At 48.0% G+C, this 19,438-nt stretch overlaps 1 protein-coding gene and 2 long non-coding RNA genes across 3 annotated transcripts; 1 reads left to right on the forward strand and 2 right to left on the reverse strand.

Moving 5' to 3' along the window:
* Positions 1 to 1,028: 1,028 nt before the first annotated feature.
* Positions 1,029 to 3,058, reverse strand: LOC133224636 (uncharacterized). The gene is made up of 2 exons (XR_009728916.1): positions 3,008 to 3,058; positions 1,029 to 2,713 (listed from the first exon to the last, which is right to left on the reverse strand). It is a non-coding gene; the product is annotated as an uncharacterized LOC133224636 (long non-coding RNA).
* Positions 3,059 to 5,390: 2,332 nt separating this feature from the next.
* Positions 5,391 to 7,040, reverse strand: LOC133224699 (uncharacterized). The gene is made up of 3 exons (XR_009728935.1): positions 6,550 to 7,040; positions 5,691 to 6,015; positions 5,391 to 5,608 (listed from the first exon to the last, which is right to left on the reverse strand). It is a non-coding gene; the product is annotated as an uncharacterized LOC133224699 (long non-coding RNA).
* Positions 7,041 to 7,625: 585 nt separating this feature from the next.
* On the forward strand, positions 7,626 to 8,903 carry ANKRD9 (ankyrin repeat domain 9). Its single transcript, XM_061376119.1, has one exon. The coding sequence runs from the start codon at positions 7,731 to 7,733 to the stop codon at positions 8,607 to 8,609; it is 879 nt and encodes a 292-aa protein (XP_061232103.1). The 5' UTR covers positions 7,626 to 7,730; the 3' UTR covers positions 8,610 to 8,903.
* The last annotated feature ends 10,535 nt before the right edge of the window (positions 8,904 to 19,438 follow it).

Consider the following 19,438-nt stretch of genomic DNA (forward strand, 5'->3'; position numbering starts at 1 on the left):
GAATGAACAAATGGGAGTTAAATAAGTCCTCAAAGACATGCGAAGCATTAGTCACTATTTACTTATTTTTTTAATCTTTCTGCTTGGCCTCATATTTATCATGTTTTATGGCTGAAATGGCAGAGGGATTTATCACAGCAAAACCAGATCAGCTACAACCCCTGGGTAAGCATTATACTGTATGTACCTGCTTCCAAAAAAGAGGTGGCTGGTTTGCTTTGTCTTGGAGAGGAGGAGTTTGTCCTGCAATGAGCTACGAGGTCAGAGCAGTTCCACTCTGAACAGCAGGATGTGAACAGCCACACACACCACCAAGATTAAACTAACAGACTAATCACAGGTGAACTGAAATCACTGAATAGATCGTTTCCAAGTCACAGGGCCCTGCTCACATGCCTTGGGGGGAAAAAAAGATGGTTAGACTAACACTCCCTTCAGCAACCCGAGCATCTCCACAGTGATGCTGCTGCAGTGGGAAGATATCTCTCTGCCTTGATCCATCCTTCCAAACCTCATCTAGAGAAGGGGATCAACACAGCCCTGACAAGCACAGCCTGCTCCAAAACCCAGGAGCCTGTGAATGTATGGCTCACACTACGTACCTACGCATCCCTTGGTTTTATGCAGAACTATCTCAGCATTCCCAGCAGCATTCCCTGGAATGAGGGTGCTGCTGCACCAGCAGTCTTGTGGCCCTAAAGCCCAGAGAAGCACAGGTTTCATTCAAGAACATTATATCACATTATAAATAGAGGATCCTGCTTGTTTTGGAATCCCCAAATAGCAAGCAGCAGGTTCTGCTTCTGCAAATACCCCAGAGAGGTGGTAAGGCCAGGCTCATCTTAGCTGGTCTGAAAAGTGCTGGGTTTAAAGTGACACTGCCAGGGAGCAATGAGATGCCCCTCACTCTGCCAGAGACTGGAGTGGACATGTCTGGGTGCCAGCCATCAGTGGAGTCAGGTTCTGCTTTAGCAAAGCTGTTATCCTATTTACCTGCAGGAAAACAGAGCTTTCATCCTACACCTTCCTCGAGTCTTTTAAGTCAGCAGACTTTAATAACCACAGATACACTTTTAGGACAAACAGATGCTTCTGTAACGATTTTAGGCATGTTCACGATACACAGTACAAAAAAAGCAGGCAACTCATTGGTTCATTACCTATTCTTAGGGAGCCAGAGGACAACAAATTCACACTGAATTCAGTCAGGCACCTGCTCAGGGCAATTCCCAACAGGGAAGGCGTACAGTTCTCTAATTGTAAAACACTGCATTGTTTTTCCAGCCTTCAAATATTATTGATTTTATTTTTTTTCAGATGTGGAGAGATGAATTCCAAGCGTGGTGTCTGCAGTCTGTGGTACACAGCAAAAGAGCCATTTCCAAAAGCAGAGTATTAAATGCCAACTGAAACACTGGCTGGATATTGCATGCTAAGAGGCAAGCTCTGCTGTGCATATCTGGGGCAAGGGAGGTGAGGGTTTGACCCCTTGAGACCTTGGGGTTTGCCCTGCCAAGGCCAGGTTGCAATATCATTATGATAAGGGTAATCCTGTTAGGCAAACACATCAAATAGTCATTCCCAATTGCAGACCTTGTCTAAGCAAATCTAACCCTGGGTTAAAAATGTGCTGAGTGCTCAGTCCTGTGGCACAGCATGCGGGGGGCTGAGCGAGGGATACATGGGGTCTGCTGTGCCCCAGGGCCCCGGGGCAGGCACTCGCAGAAGCCCAAGCTAATGCCTGGAAGCATCTAAAAATTGCAACAGAGTAAGCTGTCTCTCTTTCCCTTTCGCTTCTTGTGTAGAAGAGGACAGATGACTCTTATGTCAGCCTGGTTTGCTTCTATATTTATGTCCTGCCTTAGGCTCACGATGTTCAGCTCAGATGCAATCCAGTCTGGTTGTATTAATACATCTGGGGAAATATTTTTAACAACCAACATCAAGCTGAAGGCCAAAATCGTCCACAGGCGCCAGGAGCTCTCTGACCCCTGTCGTCTCCTTGCTTACAAAACAGAAAGGCTCCCCAAAAGGTGTGTTTTGTCTTTTAAGGGACAAGTACACTTTTCAGCTTCCCCCTGTAACTTGCTGGGTCAAAATTAATCTCTGCTGCAGCTCTTGGAATTTGCCTAGGTTTCCAAAAGGATGAACATGGCTCATTTATTACAGGTGCCAAAATCAAGGTTTAATGAGCAGTGGCCTGCAAACCCAGTCAAACAGGACCCTGGTGATGGGCTGTGACCATCCTTGAGGGCTTGTGAGGTGGCTGCCACTGAGGGACCTTATCACCTGGCTGCCCACCTCACTTCTGCCAGACCACTTTTCCCTGTCAAGGAAGAAGAGTTCAAAAACAAGTTTCAAAGCCTTAAAAATTGTGTTATCCCACCAGTGGGCACTGCCAGCCTCAGCAGATCAGTGACACCAGTTGAGCCGTACATTCAGCCTCCCATCGGCCAAGACTGACGTTTGACTGCAGTCGAACCACATGTTACATACTTCCTCCAGAGCTGGTGAAGAGATTTCCTTTCCAAAATGAAGTATTCGATAGCTTCGCTTGAGGTTCCCAGGCAGCATTTGGGATGCAAATTTTTGGAAGGGTGTCACATTCACTCTGCAGCAGCCAGGAAACAAGAGTAACAAGAGAAGACTTGTTCACTTTGCTGTTTCCAAAGCAGATTTTCCTTTCATGCTGTGGGTCAGGATGGAGCTGATTCTATAGCACAGCAGAGAAACCAAAGCAGCCAGGGTTATGGGCAGCTCAAGCTTAATGTGAAATGATGATTCATATGAAGTCAGGCAAGTAGAGAGTGACTAATACAAAAGAAGACTGAGGAGGAAGAAGATGTGGGTGCTGTGAGTGATGAGCGAGACAGCGCAGAGATGAGTGGTGAGAACAGGGTTCAAGGCCGTGACTCCACCCCTGGACAGAGTGATGTTGTCTGATGGTTTCAGATATGGAGCCAGCAGCAATGGCCCAACCCAGACCACTGCTGACTCCCAGCAACACCTTCGGCAGTCTTGCTTCTCAAATAAACACACTTTCTCACTTCCCAGGAAAACTTCTGTGACTCTTCCCCATAGATATTTGCGCTTCTGAAATGACAGAGTGATTTATAACAGCACTTGCCAATATGCCCCCCAAAAATGGAGATGGGCAAAACAGGCACACAAAAGGCATGTACACAATGGATGTTTCAGACAGGTGAGTATAGGAGTGGGATGCTTTCCTCTCTGCATCTGATGTGAAAAAGACACCCATGGTGAGCTGCATTCACCACAGCGCAGGGAGAACACATGCCTTCCTCAGAGAGGTAAAGGACAGTCCCTGGGCAGCCTTTCTTGGCTGCCTTCCCATTCCTGGTCCTGTAAGCAGCTGAGGGCCCTGCTGCCTGCTTCCCGGCTGGGTGCTCTGGAGATGATAGAAATAAAGGGTGAGCTCCTCAGATGGAGAAACAGCAGCAGCAGAGAAAAGGAAACAGAGGGTATTCTGGAGAAAATGTTTATCTAAGGCTTCCACGAGGTGTCAGCAGCAGCTATTACTCATCACAGCTAAGCAGAGGTGCTTGGGTCTGCCATTCACCTCTTCACCTGGCATGTCCTCACCAAAGGAGAGCAAGTCCCATGTAGACTGCTAGCAGCTCTGCCTTCTTGTGTCCCCGCAGGCTACAGCTGGATGAACAGCCTCTATTCCCTGTCTAACACAGCAGAGCAGAGGGGTCCCTATGCAGAGCCAGAACCTCAAGGACCAAACTGATACACTTGCATACTATCCCTGACCTGCAGAAATCATGGGCTAAACCAAGATGGTCAAAGCAGCATTACTGCACCCCTTCTGCAAATGGGATGCTGGTGGCACCGCAGACTGGAGGTCAATGAAGTCCCTGCTGTGGGAGGGGAAGATCCAGCCGAGTGCCCTTACTGCAAACTGCCAGCACTCATTGCTTCTCTCTGAAGATGTTAATTTTACCTAACTGGGAGATCAGTTGTTCCTATCTGACTTGCTGACAAAGACCCCGGAGCCAGAGGCTTAAAGCAAAGCGGAGTTCTGCTGCTCCACCCCACCACAGCTCCAGGGTTGCTGTCCAAACTCTGCTGACCTTTGAAAGGAGACAGGTAAATGTTCACAGTCAAACTCACACACAAAATCCTTGCAAGGACTGGAGTAAAACCTGTATCTTTCAGCCCTTTTCAAAGATGAGGGATGTACTCTTTGCCCAGCTTCCATCTCATGCTCAAAACCAGCACTAAACATTAACTATGTTCAGTATGCACCCTGATAACTGCCTATTTTCATGGTGCTTTTAATTACACCCACAATCAAGCCCATTAAGTTAGTATGATCCTGCCCTTATTTAATGAAAACCTCAGGAAACAAATAACATCTGCTAGAAGAAACAGCAGAGCTTTTCCCTTCGTCCCATTACGTGGCTGGGTTTCAGTCGCACTAAGGGGGTTTTAATTTGTCACTGGCTGGAAAAAGCAAAGGATCAATGTGCTCAAGAAACCAAAAGATCAGTGTCCTGTAGGAGGGTGAAGAAAACAGCTCCGAGAGGACACCTCACATTGCTCAGAAGTGGTTGCACAGATGGAGTAATCTTTGTCGTATGCCAAGGAACCTATGATAACCCCTCTCACAGTCGGATCAGTAATAAGATCAGTTACTTAATTCAAAGTGATTAAAAGCAGGCTGGACTGCAAACAAACGAGGCATGCCCGTGGTCTGCACATAAAATATACACCACAAAATTAAAACCTTTTTGGGTTGTTGTGCTTCACTGCTAGTGCTGGGCACTCGATGAACAATTTTGGGGGCAAATGTAATACTTTTGCTCCAGTGAAAACAGGCTGCCTTGCCTACAGGCAGGCTTCTGCTTCAAATGTATGTGACAAATACATGTTGCAGATAGGAGCCAGCTCTGGGGCAGTGAGGGACGCAGCATGCTCTGGCCTGTTTTTAAGCCACTGCTGGGGCCCATAGCACTCTACAGTCACAGCTGGTCCCCCTACCTCCATTGGAGCGCTTGGACCAAGAAAAAACACCCCACTTCTACGCCAAAGGCATTAATATCCTACAGAAAACCCAATTTGGTTTTGCAACTATTCTAATCCCTTGCCTTTCAGCTTTGACACCACTTGGCTTATCCAGGCATGTGCAGAAGGGGAGTAGAAAAGGCTGGGCAACATGGCTTATCATCACCCTGGACATACAAATCGATGCCAATGTCCCAGTGATGGCAGGGAGTGGATTTGGGATTGGTCGTTGGGCAAGGCCATTTCCCAGAGCAGGCAACACACAGAGATGCAGCAGGTGCCACTACCATCAGTGACAGGCAGCAAGGCACAGGTGGGTGAGGCTGCACTGGACACAAAGGAAGAGCTACAGAATTAGCTGGTTTAAAACCATTTATTTTGATCCCAAACTTTGGTAGAAATCATCCCATGCTTGCAGTAATAGGATGCAAGTGATGACAGGTGAGTGCCTGGCAACAGCATGGGGTGGTGGAAATGGTTGTCTTTAATGAGTTTTCATCTGGAATCCGACACGAGTGATGAAAGAGGATTTTCCGTGCCACGGCTGACACCTGAGACCCCAGGAGCTGTGGTGGATCTGTGCAGATACTTGGATGACGAATTGCGCTGACAAACACTGGACTTAATTCTGTCCAGCAGAGCAGCTCAGCGAACATTACCCCAGTTTCTCTTCATTCAGATGTGGTCACCAAATGTTGCGGAGTGTGACATCTGTGTGCAGTGTCCTGCCCAGCTCACCCACTTGCCTGCATCTCCTCACAGGGACCTGGGTTTTGGTGTGAGCATAACACAGTAGGGAAGAAGTTACAAAGCAAATGAAGCACAGCTTAAGCATTGTTTCCCTGGCTGAATGGCGGTTCACAAGAGGCATGACAAAGGCAGTGGTTGTTCCTTGACAGCTTCGTTCTCACTGGGGTAGAGGGGATGGTTGGCAGCATCCTGCAGGCTCCCTCCCTGCCACTCCAAGCAGCTTCCCAGAGAGGGCTGTAAGGAAGCGGGACACTTCAGCACATGGCTGGCAGTATCCATAGTGTGCACACACACACATCATGCTGGGGCATGTGGAAAGCATTGCCTGTTCCCGGAGTGATCAGCAGATATTGTGCTCCCATACCCGTGAGGGGAAGGCTGGGGAGCCCCAAGGATGAAGAAACCAGAGCTGTCAGCCATGAACCTGACAGTGACCGGCATTACCCACCTGTGGAGAGCCTGATCACACCTTCCTGATTGAGAGGGAGATGGTGGCAAGTGGGGGAGACACTGGGAGTCAAACACACAGGGAGAAAGAGAGAAATGCTCTGAACCTGCTGGGGGGGGGGGGGGGAGGGGTGCAAGGATGGAGCAGATCCCAGGATTTGCTATCAGCAAGGAGGCCTTATGAGAGAGTAGATCCCAGTAACAACAGCACTTGCTTTACCAGTGTGTAGCTGTTACCTCTACGTATTTTAGAGCCAAGGGACTGCAGATGCCCAGGGGAGGGAGTCCCTGGTGCAGAGCTGCCAGCAGTGCCAGGCTCACCCTTTACCACCACCACCTCCTCGCTCCTCTGTAGCCAAAATCTGACAGGTAACTGTCAGCAGGAAGGGCTGCAGGCAAATGTCACCACCTGGGAGACAAGCAAGAGACACGAGTGTTGCAGCAATCACATGTGCACACACATGTGGGAGCCCACGAGCAGCACTGGCTCCAGGGCAGCGCCAGCCTCTGGCCAGGGCCACCTGCAGGGGACGAGCAGAGGGTGAGCTGAGAACTGGCCTGGGCCAGTCTGAGCCCTGCCAGGGCAGGCAGGGAGGTGACACCGCCTGCCCGGGACCCTGTGTGCATGGGCACAGTGTGGCTGCAGCCTCCTACACCCAGGAGTCCCGGTGTCCCATGGTCCCTGTGCACAGCTCTCCCTGTGGTCTAGACACCATGCTCCCAGGAGCCCCATGTGTCCAGGTCCCTGTGTGCCCTGCACCCCATAAACGCAGGACCCCATGCTCCCAGGAGCCCACACCCCTGGCTCCCACGCCCCCTGTCTCCCACGTCCCCCCCGGACGCCATAGCCCCTGTCCCGCACCCCCCGGCTCCCGCACCCCCGGCCATGCCCCGGCCCCGCCCGCCGGCGGCAGCCAAGTTTCTTGGAACTTCGCCTCCCCTGACGCACGCGCGGGTGCCGGGCCCCGTCCCCTGCGCGCAGCCAATGGGCGCCCGGGGGCGCCGGGCCGGCAGCCAATCGGAGGCGGCTGGACAGTTCCCCGGTCCTGACCGACCTTCACCGCCCGGGCCGGAGGGTGGGGATAAAAGGGCCCCCGCGGCGGCGCGCCGAGCTCGCGCCTCCCTGCGCGCCCCTTCACTGCAGCGGCGGCGGCGGCCACGAGCAGCGAGCACCGCGGGGCCAGCGGGAGGTGAGCGCCGGCAGCGCGGCTTCCCGGGCACGGGGGTTCGGGCGTCCGGCTCAGCGCGGGGAGGCGGGAGTCCCGTTCGCCGCCGGGAGGGAGCTTCCTTGCGCAGCGGCGCGGGTGTCCCCTACCCCGGGGGTGTGTCCGGTGACGCCGCGGCTCGGTGTTCCCCTGTGCCGGTGGCGGGGAGGCTGCAGCAGCGCAGGGAGCTCCGGCAGTTCGGGACTGACCGTCCTTCCGCTCCCGCAGGTCCCGGCCCGATGCGGCCTCTGCGCGCCAGGGTGGGAGGCAGCCCCCGGCGGAGCGCAGCTGCCCGTCATGCCTTGGAGCGTCCGGTGGGTCGGCGGCCACGGGGCCCAGTCACAGAAGCAGTGCAAGAAATCCTCCTTCGCCTTCTACCAGGCAGTGAGGGACTTGCTGCCTGTCTGGTTCCTGGAGGACATGCGGACCATGGAGGTCTTCCACTGGGAGGACGGGGGCAAGGTGAGTGTGTACTCGCCCTCAGAGGCCCTGCTCTATGCGCTGGTGCACGACCACCAGCCCTATGCCCGGCACCTCCTGACTAAGTTCCCTGAGAGCGCCCTGGCTGTGCCCAGTCAAAGCTTCAGCTGCTGTCAGTCCTCGGCCCCGCACCTGGCCATGGCTGTCCGCTACAATCGGGTCCGGGTTCTCTTCCGAATCCTCAAGGCCATCCAGGCCTTCCCACCAAGCGACAGAGCCAGCCACCTGGACCGCAGGGGCTGCAGCCGTGTGGAGGGTGGTAAGACAGCCTTGCACGTGGCCTGCGAACTGGTGCGACCTGAGTGCCTGCTCCTGCTGCTTGGGCACGGTGCGTCACCCTGCCTGCAGGACAGTGCCGGGAATACCCCCCTGGACACCTTGCTGCAGCAGATCTCCCACGCGCCCGCAGCTAACATGCGTGCCAAGCTCCTCTGCCTCGACTGCCTCTTCTTCTTCGTGCCTCAGGACCTCCAGTTCACAATGAAACAGCAACTGTTGGACAACCGGCAGCGGTGGCAGGACCTCCTGGGGGTGAGCAGGTTCCAGTGCCTGGTGGGATTAGCTCCCCCATCACTGTTTGTTGGAGCCATGCGTGTCTTGATCAGGACCATTTCACCTGAGCATTTTCCAGAGGCTCTGGACAACCTGCCTCTGCCTCATTTTCTAAAGCCGTTGGACTTGAAACTGGAGAGCTAGAGGGGTGGTATGAGAGCCTCCTGCTCACCTGACAGAAATAGACTGCTGTGCTAAAAATGTATCAGTATACGGAGCTGCTAACGCAGTGGCCAAGTATCTTGTTTTAATTAGAACTGTGTTTTTAAAAAGAATTATCTGGCACTTTACAATATATTTTATTTAAAGATCCTTGTGGTGAGGTGAGGTCCGCACTGCATTTTATAGAAACATTCTATGGCATGTACAAATGAGGGGATGCGGGAGAATATATTTGTAAATACATCTGAATAAACCAGTGGCAGATGTGATCAAAATCCAAATTGAGCATCTGAAACCCCTGAAGTGGCATGTGCCTTGGAAAAGCATGCGCGGGGTGGGGAAGTATCTTTTCTTTAGGATTTCCCTGTTACATAAGCCTCGTGCTCCTGGAACATGATGACTCCTTTTTTACAGCTCTCCTAATACATCTTGGCAGGGATGCAAGCTTTTTTTAAAGGCACAGATGAAAACTTCCTCGTCTTGTACACAAGACCAAAGAGAAGCCAGACGCTATTAAAACTTCCCTAAACAAGGCTGGCAGGGAGGTGAAGCTGAAGAAGAAAATCTTTTAAATTATAGCTAACAGTTGGTTTTCTTGCAAGGTTCTGTTTCCCTGGGAGCACCAAGGTGCTTGTTGACAGGTGAAGAAGAGCAGGAGAACACACATTCCTCTGGCCAATCTGCTCTGTGGGATTGGTGCAGGGTGGGGTGTGAGGAGGGCCTGCCTCCATGTGCCTGCCCTCTGCTGTGCCCAGAGGGATTGATGTATGGCAATAGCCCAGGATCCTAGACCATCTTTTTGTTCAGTGGGTTCTGGCCCCTCTGCTGCCAGTCCTCAGCGGGATTCAAAGGCTTAAGTTCAGCTGAGAGAACTGGCAGTGCCTGCTCTGGGTACCAGGGGTAGCTTAGATATCCAGCCTTCCGTCCATTCTGAGATGCTCCAAGGTACGTAACATATCTTCACAGCTGTTCCAGCTCAAAAAGTCCTTTAGGAGTATGTCCTGCCTCCAACACTTGGGTTAAACACATCAAAGTCCCGAGTAAAGGATACAGTTTCAGTTCTTTGCTCAGCAACCTCTACAACATTCTGGGCAGTCACACTGCCTACTTCCCTGTAAGACTGGCACTGCCCCTGCCTGCTCTGCAGGGAGCGAGCTGAACTGGCTCCACCAGCATTGCAATGACAGAGATCTCCTAGGCCACAGGGCTGTAGCTTTGTCTCTGTTCTTGGAAGTTGCCTGAAACTATAGGGTGTTTGTTTGTTTTTTTTTTCAGGGCTTAAATGTGCAGCCAGGGACTTGTTTGCCACTTCAACTATTTCAGCACTGTTGTTCCCATAGGGGTCACCAAGCAACTGATGTGCACAGAGAGAAGAGGCCATGATGGGTTTCTTTATTCATGAATTAATTTTGGTTAGGAAAAAAACAATGCAATCAACCACAGAATGAAGCACTATAAACTCTTCATGTTTCAGCAGAACAGAGTGGTATTTCATCTGAAATAATCTCTGTACTGCATGCACAATAAAAGATAAGCCATACTTCTGAAATTTGAGATGCAACAGAATGAAGATTGCTATTCTTAGACCAATGGCACTGAAAATGTTTCCTAGAAGAGCAAATGTTATTTTTTTTCCTAAGAAACCAAGCTGATACGTGTTAAAACTGATCACCATGGCAAATACTGATCCCTTGCTGGGAAGTATAGAACAACTCTGTTTCTCTTAAACTTCCTTGTTGATATTAAAAATACAGAAATAGAAAGAACTTGCTTAACCACTCAAAAATGCAAAAAAACCAAAAATCTATGTTGCTAAATCCTTTACTTGAGTACATGTTCCCCACTGCTTTTGTAATGATGGTATGAAAGCATCTTCCAAAACAGATGAGAAGTAAAGCAGTCAGGTCTAATTTGCACATGGAAAAGTACCTTGAGGTGAGGGAAGAAACAGCGCTGGGTGTGGAAGGAAAGGTTTATCATCCTTGCTGACAAGGGCATCATGAGATTCAGATGTAGGGACTTGGTCAGTTGAACTGAGCACTGGAAGACACTCCTGCAAACTGTGAGGGTAATGACACAATGGAACTCCTGCAAGTTGTGAGGGTAATGACATAATGGAACAGAATGACAGGCTGAGCAGGACATCCTACAACTTTGCCCATTAGCAAAACAAGAATTCAAGGCCAAAGCTGCCCCTGTGGTTCCCCAAAGCCCTCCCACCTGCTCTCAGGTAACTCATGTTAACAAACAGGAAAGGTTCCCTCAATACATTGCCATGGGTCCAAAGCCAGTTAACTGCTGTGCCTCTCCTGTTATTCTAGGACAGAAGCCAAACCTATTGCTGAACCCAGAGAAACTGTGGGCAAACTACACCAGTGACTACACAGCTCACTCACTCAACTGGGTCCAGGCTTGTTTTTCAAACAGAGTCACAGCTTGGAAAAAGGCTGGGGCTTCTCAGCTTTGGAGACAGAAGTCCTTTGTTTGTAGACCAAGCAATAGTGGCATCAGCTTTCCTCAGACTGGCCAGCATGTTTCTGTTCTCTGCTACCTTTGGAGCATGGTGGAGTGCAGGCTCCACAGTTCATCTCTTGCCAAAAGCTGCCAGCAAAAAGGTCACTTAGTGCCAGTTGCAACGTCATGGGTGAGCTTAATAGAGCAGACTTGGGCAGTCCTTATGGCTCTGCAGAAGAGGACTGCCAGTGCTAGTCAGGGAAATGGTCCAGAGGTGTGGGAATGAATATCCACCAAGCCCTACTACCATGAAAGCATCAGGGTAAGGTTATATACTTAAAAGCTTCTGTCTTACCTGCACAGGTAAAAACAAGGACTCATCTGTAGGAAATGCTTTCAAAGCTTATAAGGAGAAATATTGAGCCAGCATTCCTGAAAAGCTTAGTTACAGCCAGTTGCTCTAAAAACTAGTATCTTGAAACAGTGAAGAAATGTAATAAATAAATTCCCATGTGTTACTCAAGCTTTTTCAAAACAAAATATACATTACTTTTATGTTTTACTCTTTGAAACTGACCCCTCTCTGCAGCTCCCTGAAGTTCAGCAGTTACAAAGTTCAGCCTGTCTAGAGTCTGCTGAAGGAGCTGAAGTCTACTGTGATTTTAAGTTACTCATTTAAAAGATGGATTTGGGATCTTTTTCTTACTATAACATTTGTCTCAGTCTTGCTGTCTGATGCACTGTTCTGCCATAAAAGCTTCATCCTTGTTCTTGCCATAGTCACAGCCTGGTATGAGCATTGCCAGAGGTGGCGCCTTAAATTTGACAGAAGATGCAGATATTAAGCACATCTGAAAATCGCTCACTTCATGAATATGCATAGATATGGAACATCAAGCCTAACATCAGCTTAACACTCAGCACCACACAAAGATCTGCTGCAAACAGGTAAGAGTTTCATACAGTTTCAGAGGGAAAAAAATAGGGCTGTTAATGAACAGGCTCATCATGCTGACAAGTCTTGGTAACTAAGGCAGGCATTAAGTAAAGAAGAAAAGGAAGCTGGAGACCACTGAGAGCAAGACCTGCTTGGCCATAGGTAGGGCTGCAATTAATTGAAAGCTGGTTTGGAAACGAAGTTGAAAATAGTAAGGACAAAGATCCAGCGCAGAGGCCGGGAAAGACAGAGACTAGAAATGGGCCAGGGTGCCAGCTTTGTTTCCCAATCCCTATTTGTCCAGTGTCTGGTGTTCAAATAGTACGGGGTCTTGACTTGCAATATAACAAATCTATCAGCATCAGCAAATCATCGTGCATTGCATCATCCCATCTTCAGATCAATGCTCCCAACTGGGCAAACAAAGCACCCATGCCATGAGCTTAATATTTAAATAGCACTGTAAATCCTTGCAACCCAAATTTCATAACACCTATGTTACTAACAATACTTCTGTCACTGGCTCATGTCAGCAGTTGTCTGAGGTTTGATCAACATTAATTCCTAGACTGGCTTCAGTGATCTCTCCTCCACATCCAATGTGTAAAAAAGAAACTGTATTACTTGCAAAGACCACATCAAACTGTCCTCTGCTACCACGCACAAGAATCACATCTACAGTGTTGCAAGGCTGCTGTGTGCACTGATTTACTCCTGCTCTTTCTACAAAGAAGGTACATACGCATATGTAGCACAAGAATGAAGAAACAAAGCTCTCTCACAAGACATAACTCAGCAGTCACAGCAGAAAACAGAAACAGTTTGTAAAAATATCAGTGATCCCTCATTGCTGCTAAAGAAATGAATCCAAGTTCAGATGGATAAAAAGGTTGGCCCCACTTGCCCTGACAGCCTCTGAAAGGATTGGCACTTCTTTGCCCAGTAGTTTAGTTGCTCAATGAAAAGATCACATAAATCAACAGAACAAATCACCAGAAGCCTGAAACAATGAGAAATACAACACGATTAGGAATTACTGCTGAAGGCAAAAAAGTCTAGTCATCTAGTCTAAACTGACTGTATGACACAGGCCAGCAATTCCCATGTTTGGCCTATGACATCTGGTTGATTTGCAGCATCTCTTTAAGTTCAGCCTTATTTTATAGACTTTTAAGCAGAGGAGCATCCAATACTCTCTGAGGAACATGTGGCTGAGCCAAGCAAATATCCCATCCAGATCATCTCAATTTCTTGTCTATCCCTAAACCATAAAAATTCCCCGGACATCAACCCTGCCTCCTTCTTCTGAAGAAAAAAATTACCATTCCCAAATGCAAATGTGAGAATTGACCAGGATGGATCTGACTCAGCACAGAGGGAGGCAGATACCCACTTCAGAAAAGCAGGGAAGTCAGAAAGGGACTTTGAGTTGTCCCATGCTTGGGCTTCAGCTCTGTGAGCAAGGTTCTAGTGAGAGCATGAGCCATTAAGTCAGGACTCTGGGTGAGCTCCAGTCACACCAGCCACTGTGAGGTTATGTATGTTCCCTGCAGTATAAATCTAATGGAAAACAGTGCAAATCAACCCTTCTCCCCAAGGAAAGCCTATTAGGCCCAAAAAGTTCAATTCCCAAATTCAGGTCTGATGTGACCCATTCTGAGCCATGGCAAGATACGTGCATGCCTGGGATACAAGGGGACACCACTGGCTAGTCTCCGCTTCCCTGCGCTCTCCATCTAAGGCAAACATCAGAGCAGGAAGCTTCATCAGGGAGATGAGCAAGGCACTAGGTCCCGTCAAGTCCTTCCCTTAGGGTCCTCCGTGGAAAGCAATGGAAAGAGGCCAAGGGAAAAAAAAAAAGAGGCTTCCAGGCAGAAAGCACTTGGCTGCATGCCTCAGCCAGGGCAGGGAGCAGCTTCCAGCTCTGGAGAGGACAGCATCCCCCCTGCTGCTTTGCTCCCTGATTCCTGCACAGCACCGCAGTTCCTCTCCCACAGCCTCACAGCTTTGAGAGCGAATCATCTGTGCTCCCACCTCACACACCGGTGACGAGGCAGTGTCCACAGGCCCTGACTCCATTTGGAAGACTGGTCAGGGTCAGCTCCACCTTCTCTCTCAGCCAGCAAAGCTCCTTGCCCAAAACTGTCCCTCTGCTCCTTTGTTCTAGCCCCAGTGGTAATTACTGTTTTGATGCAAGGGTTTTTTTTTGGCATCATACTGTTAATATTCAGGCTTTGTTTTATAATTATCAGGGTGGTTCTTTTTAATGGTGCAAGTAAATGACAGTAAACACATTATACTACATCACATTCATATTTTTAATGTGGTGTCATTTCCCTGACAATATTTGAAGCAGCATTTTAGAGCAAAGCCTAAAGGGATAAGTAATTTCTAACTCACAGTAAGAGAGAGAATGAAGTCCCTTGAGGAGCTTAGTTTTCGAACATCCTTTCCTCCAAAACCATCTGTTAGTGCTCTCCCACTCTCTCCCACTCCTGCAATAAGGAAAGCTATTGACGGTTAGTGACTCAAAGTGAGAAGACATGAGGATGAAGACTCTCAAACTGATTTCAATCCTTTGCTAATGACATGCACAGACAGGGCTACAGTCAGAGGCAGGGTGGACAGGAGTCCTGAACTAGTAATGGATTGACCTGGGTGACTGTCCACCACTTCTGCAAGGAGAGGGGCACATGGCTTATTTCACTCGTAACACATCTGCAGGCTTCCCCAGCAGAAGGGATGCTGGGACCTTCAGGATCACAGAGCTTCGGAAAACTACTGAGAGTGCTGTAGGGTCACGTCCAACAGAGACATTGCAGAGGTCTCACTGCTAGCAAGGGGAAACACATTCCAGCAGGAAGAGCGTGACACTCCCTCAGGTTTGCCTTCTCCTTTGAATGCCCTAGGTTTGATTCAGCTCTGCTGCCACCTCATCTTCCCTGCCAGAAGCAACACCAGGGCTATGGTTACACCAAGAACACCCTGGCAGAAAAACACCTTCTGAGAGTCCTGAGGTAAGAGCTGCTGGGAGGGCAGTTCAGGTGAGTCACTGTCAAGTCACTCATCACGTCAAATATGAGGCATAAAACCAGATTATTTCCTTCAAAGTGACATGCCAGCTGTACAGCTAAGGTAGTGTACATACTACCCAGGTTGCCTTCACTGTGGAGAACACCAGTGGTGGTGGAGCTCTGTACAACATGCTGGCCAGAGAGATTGCCAGTTCACATCCAGCAACATTATCCCAGCCTTCATGATAGATCAGCAAGCTATCACTCAATCAGGGCTATGGCATCAAGCTCTAGGTGAAAGACTCAAGCTGCATCTCCTCATAACCCTTTGCTCCAGTCAGTCTGACCTCTCTGCTCCCCCCCATTCCTTATTGCAGGAATAAAGCCCTCTCCCCCAGTACAGCCTGTCTCGAGCACTGCTTACACCCTTGCTCCTAAGGTGCAGGGGAAGCACACTACCAGCATGGTGATGGGCCAAGGTCATGGCCAGCATCCAAGTTATCCTTCAGAGCTGAAAAGACTTGGTAAGTCCCAGCTCCCCTGTGAAATCAGGCCCCTGGGGAAGCACAGAGTAGGAAGCACCTGGGGGTTGGTGACGACAGCATAGCCAAGCTGTCAAGACTTGGCACCAAGACAGTGGGGCCAAGTCCCACAACACTCATATCATGAATGCTGTGAGAACTCAAGGTCTTAATTCTTTGGTACCATTTGATGTCGGATATGCTTACATAGGTGCTTAAAGACACCTAGCAACGATATGCCTGTGGTACCGATGCATTGCCCACATGATGAACAGCCAACTCACATCACATCTCCCCTTACCAGTTTAGAGAGACATAGAGCACTTAAATCCCATCTTCTGAGCTCAAGCTTTTCCTCAAGTAGTATCAGCAAGTAGTCTTTATCACCAGAGGTCTGTGGCTCAGCATTGCCCTGTGGTGATCACAGCAGTGGCCTTTAACTCCTCACGTCTCATAGGCACTTATTGAACACAAGCCAGCTAGCAGCAGACCTTGCCCTGCAATTGTCTCCACTGCACCTGCAAAACAGCATTTTAGCCTGTACAAGCCAGGGATTTATCAGGCACATATTTCTCTGTACTGCACAGCTAAGCCCACTGGGGTCAAAGAGAGAACCACCATCCTCTATGCTCTGATGTGTTCCCATCCTCTTTCCTCTGTTGCTGAATGATGGAAAGAGAAAAAAGGGGAGCGAATTACCTTGCTGCCCCTGACAGTGAGGGAGTAACTTTGCAAGTTAGAGCCAAGCAAAGAGGGGAGGAGTAACACAGAGTTTGGCTCTGCCCACCTCCCACTCAAAAGAAAAGCTCTGCTTTGCAAATGCTGTGCCTTTCAGAGGTGCTAAGCAGCAGTGAGCACTCACTTTGGAAGGCGACAAATCCCAGCTGTTAGTCTGGATCTGCATCTATTCACCTTTTCAGCATTTACAGTTCATGTATGGAGAAGTGGCACTGTACTGTACCAAACCAAGGATACGGAGCTGGGAGGGTATTCGGAAGTCTTTTGTTTCAGAATCAAAAGAAGCCTTTCCTGCCTCCTGCTTGGGATTTGATGCTTTAGAAACTGGTTGCTCAGATACCAAACAAATCTTGCGTAGACTCCCTCTTAAAACAAAAGCATAGAAATTTATGCAACCAAATCCCTGCTTTGGACTGTGACCTTAACAGGCCCTATTCATTAATTAGGCTACACTGAAGCTTTACTCGGATCCAAACCTGACACTAATGCAGCTAACTCTGTAGGGGACACCCTTCCTAATAGGACACATACCAAACATGCTGTTTTAATTAATGTGACATTGACCACAAGTGACCTTGGTGACCTAGGCATTAAATACAGTGTGGCAGAAGGATGTGTCTACCTCTCTCTACTAGCTGGTGTCTTGAAGAAAAAAGCCAATTTGGCTATCTGAGCTTTTAGCTTTAGACTTTTAGCTCAGCTGGCAGAAGGGCTGCGTGGACTGTGACAGCAAGCCTTGAGCTGATGGAGAACCTGTACCCTTTGTCGTATTAAAACACGGAACTCCAGCACAATGATCATGGCATTTTTGCCTGTGTTCCTAGTTCCTCAGTCTCTGCAATGGGAAAACCTCATTCTCTATTGGTTTGTAGCTCACTTTTCTATTACTGTAGAATGCACTTGACCATGAGTGGCTACTCCCAAGCCACACCTCATTGTAAACTCGAAGCTTGACACGCTGATGAATTTCTGGTTAGCAAGGGTCACCCCACCCTGCTCATCACTCAGGTTTACTCCTCTCTTAGCACAGTAAGTCTGTCAGCAGCAAACCTTCCACTCCTGCTTCTTGTTTGCCTGCCCTTCCTAGTCTGTCTATAGGTAGACAAGTTTGCTGCTGATCATGCCTTTGGAAAGTGCTGCTACAAGTAAACATGGAGATATACACCAGATTTGGCTTTGGTTCAAATTACCAATAATAAATAAAAGGGTTATACCATACAGCTCAGGCCTGATGAAGACAAAGGCTGATACTAAATGTGAGCATCCACTTGTGGCAGGATTGCTTCTGGGGAGAAAGATTACTGAAAACAGCACACAGAGTTTGACAAAAATGGATTTACTACGTAAGTCTAACTATAGAAACAACCAAATAAAACAGCACTTGTGTTACAGCTATTACAGGTGCTGTTACATCTATTACTAGCCAGCTGTTTGCTTTTGTGCCTCCTCTATAATAAAGAACATTGTTTTTACACAGGCCATCAATAAACCCTGAATGTTCTCATATACAAACTAAAATAGCTGGAGAAGGGACTTGCAGAAGTGCTGAGTGTCCACAGCACCAAATGACATCAGTGGACCATGCACCTCTCCTTCTTCAAAGCTCCTGACTTATCTGCTAATACCATTCAGATCTACCAAACAAAATACAAAAGGACATGAGTACTTAAAGAAGTTATAAAGAAGGTAATACCACCTACATAAAAGAATCAAGCAAAGCAACAGACCTTAAATAGCTCTAATAGATGCTCTGATCCCCTTGTGACATTATAGGAATTGTTCATTAGTCCAGTCTTAAACACTTCACAGAATGGGAATGTCATCATTTCCTGCCAACAGCACAACCCAATAAGCCTTATTTTGGGAAAATATTTCCTGCCATTAAACCTGATTCTCCTTTTCCTCATTCTTCCATAGGTCAGAATTATTTTCTTCAGGATTCCCTGAAACCATTATCTTACCTCTACTCACCCCAGGAACCACAGATTAAGGCAGGCTCTTTAAAGGCTCTTTGACTTCTACTCCTGTCCCCTTCCCCAAGTCATTACCTCTGCTCAGTCCATCATTAATGCTGGTTTTCTCAGAACTTCTTTTCTGAAATTTAGGTGCTTCTAGCCATTTGTAGTAACGTAGATGTCAACACATCAATATCAGAGGGAAACGAAACTATTAACACTACGCAATGCAAAAGAGTTTCACCTCAAACCAGAACCAAAATGACAAGTACTATACAAAACCTACTACACGGGTCCCCCTGTGACTTGATTATCCTTTGAAAAGATATGCTGCTGTTTTCCAGTGGCATAGAACAGCTCCCAAAGATACTCCTTACTTATACAGGTTACAGCAGAGACATAGGATAGAGAGAGCAAAAAAACCATGGTTCCTTCCCCAAGTGTCATCCATTAAAACTTTACGAATCACTGCCAAGGAAGAAAGACACTCAGTACCTGGCTATCACTTTACACAAAGTAGATGCATTTATTTTGCAAAATCACTTGCCCGGGATGGCTTCCAAAAACATCCCTCACTTGGCTGAACAGAAGCAGATTTACCTCTAGAGATGTCATATTGCAAAGCCTTAGATCCTACTAACTGTATTCCTGAAGCCATATCCAGATCCATTGCAATGAAAGCTTTGCCATGGATTTTTATAGGACTCAATATGAAAGACAAGTGCTCCAATATTTCCTACTTGCATAGCTGTGTTGTCACAGAACAGTTTTTCACAATACTCTTTCCCTCATCCCATCACCCCAATATGGTTATAACTGTTATCAGTATTTCTTGAGCTTAACATGACAACTAAATGCAGACATTTTAAATCTGCTGTTGGGAAAAGAGCAAAATATAAGTCAAGATATCAATGATACCAATGTTAATAAATAAACTCAACTTTGATAGTTGTCAGATTACATATTCTTTTGGGGAAAGCAAGAATATGTACATATTTCTACTGTAGCAGTGTTTCTGGAGTAGTGATTCTCAAACAATGCTCCATCAGGCTCCATCAGTGGACTACATTTGGTTAACAGAAGGATACAACTTTTGTAGTGCTTTTTATTAAAATCTGGATTAAAAAAGCACAGGAAAACCTGCAATGAAGTTTCAGTGGTGACCCAGGCCAACATACTCAAGAATTTGGGG

This window comes from Neopsephotus bourkii, unplaced genomic scaffold, assembly GCF_033783945.1.
Source record: "Neopsephotus bourkii isolate Nb327-2 ecotype Australia unplaced genomic scaffold, CSIRO-AGI_Nbou_v1 NB_1707, whole genome shotgun sequence".
In the NCBI taxonomy this organism is placed as follows: Eukaryota; Metazoa; Chordata; class Aves; order Psittaciformes; family Psittacidae; genus Neopsephotus; species Neopsephotus bourkii.

What these genes read in the sequence shown, in the direction of transcription:
- ANKRD9 (XM_061376119.1), top strand. Translation starts at nt 7,731, where the DNA reads ATGCCTTGGAGCGTCCGGTGGGTCGGCGGCCACGGGGCCCAGTCACAG.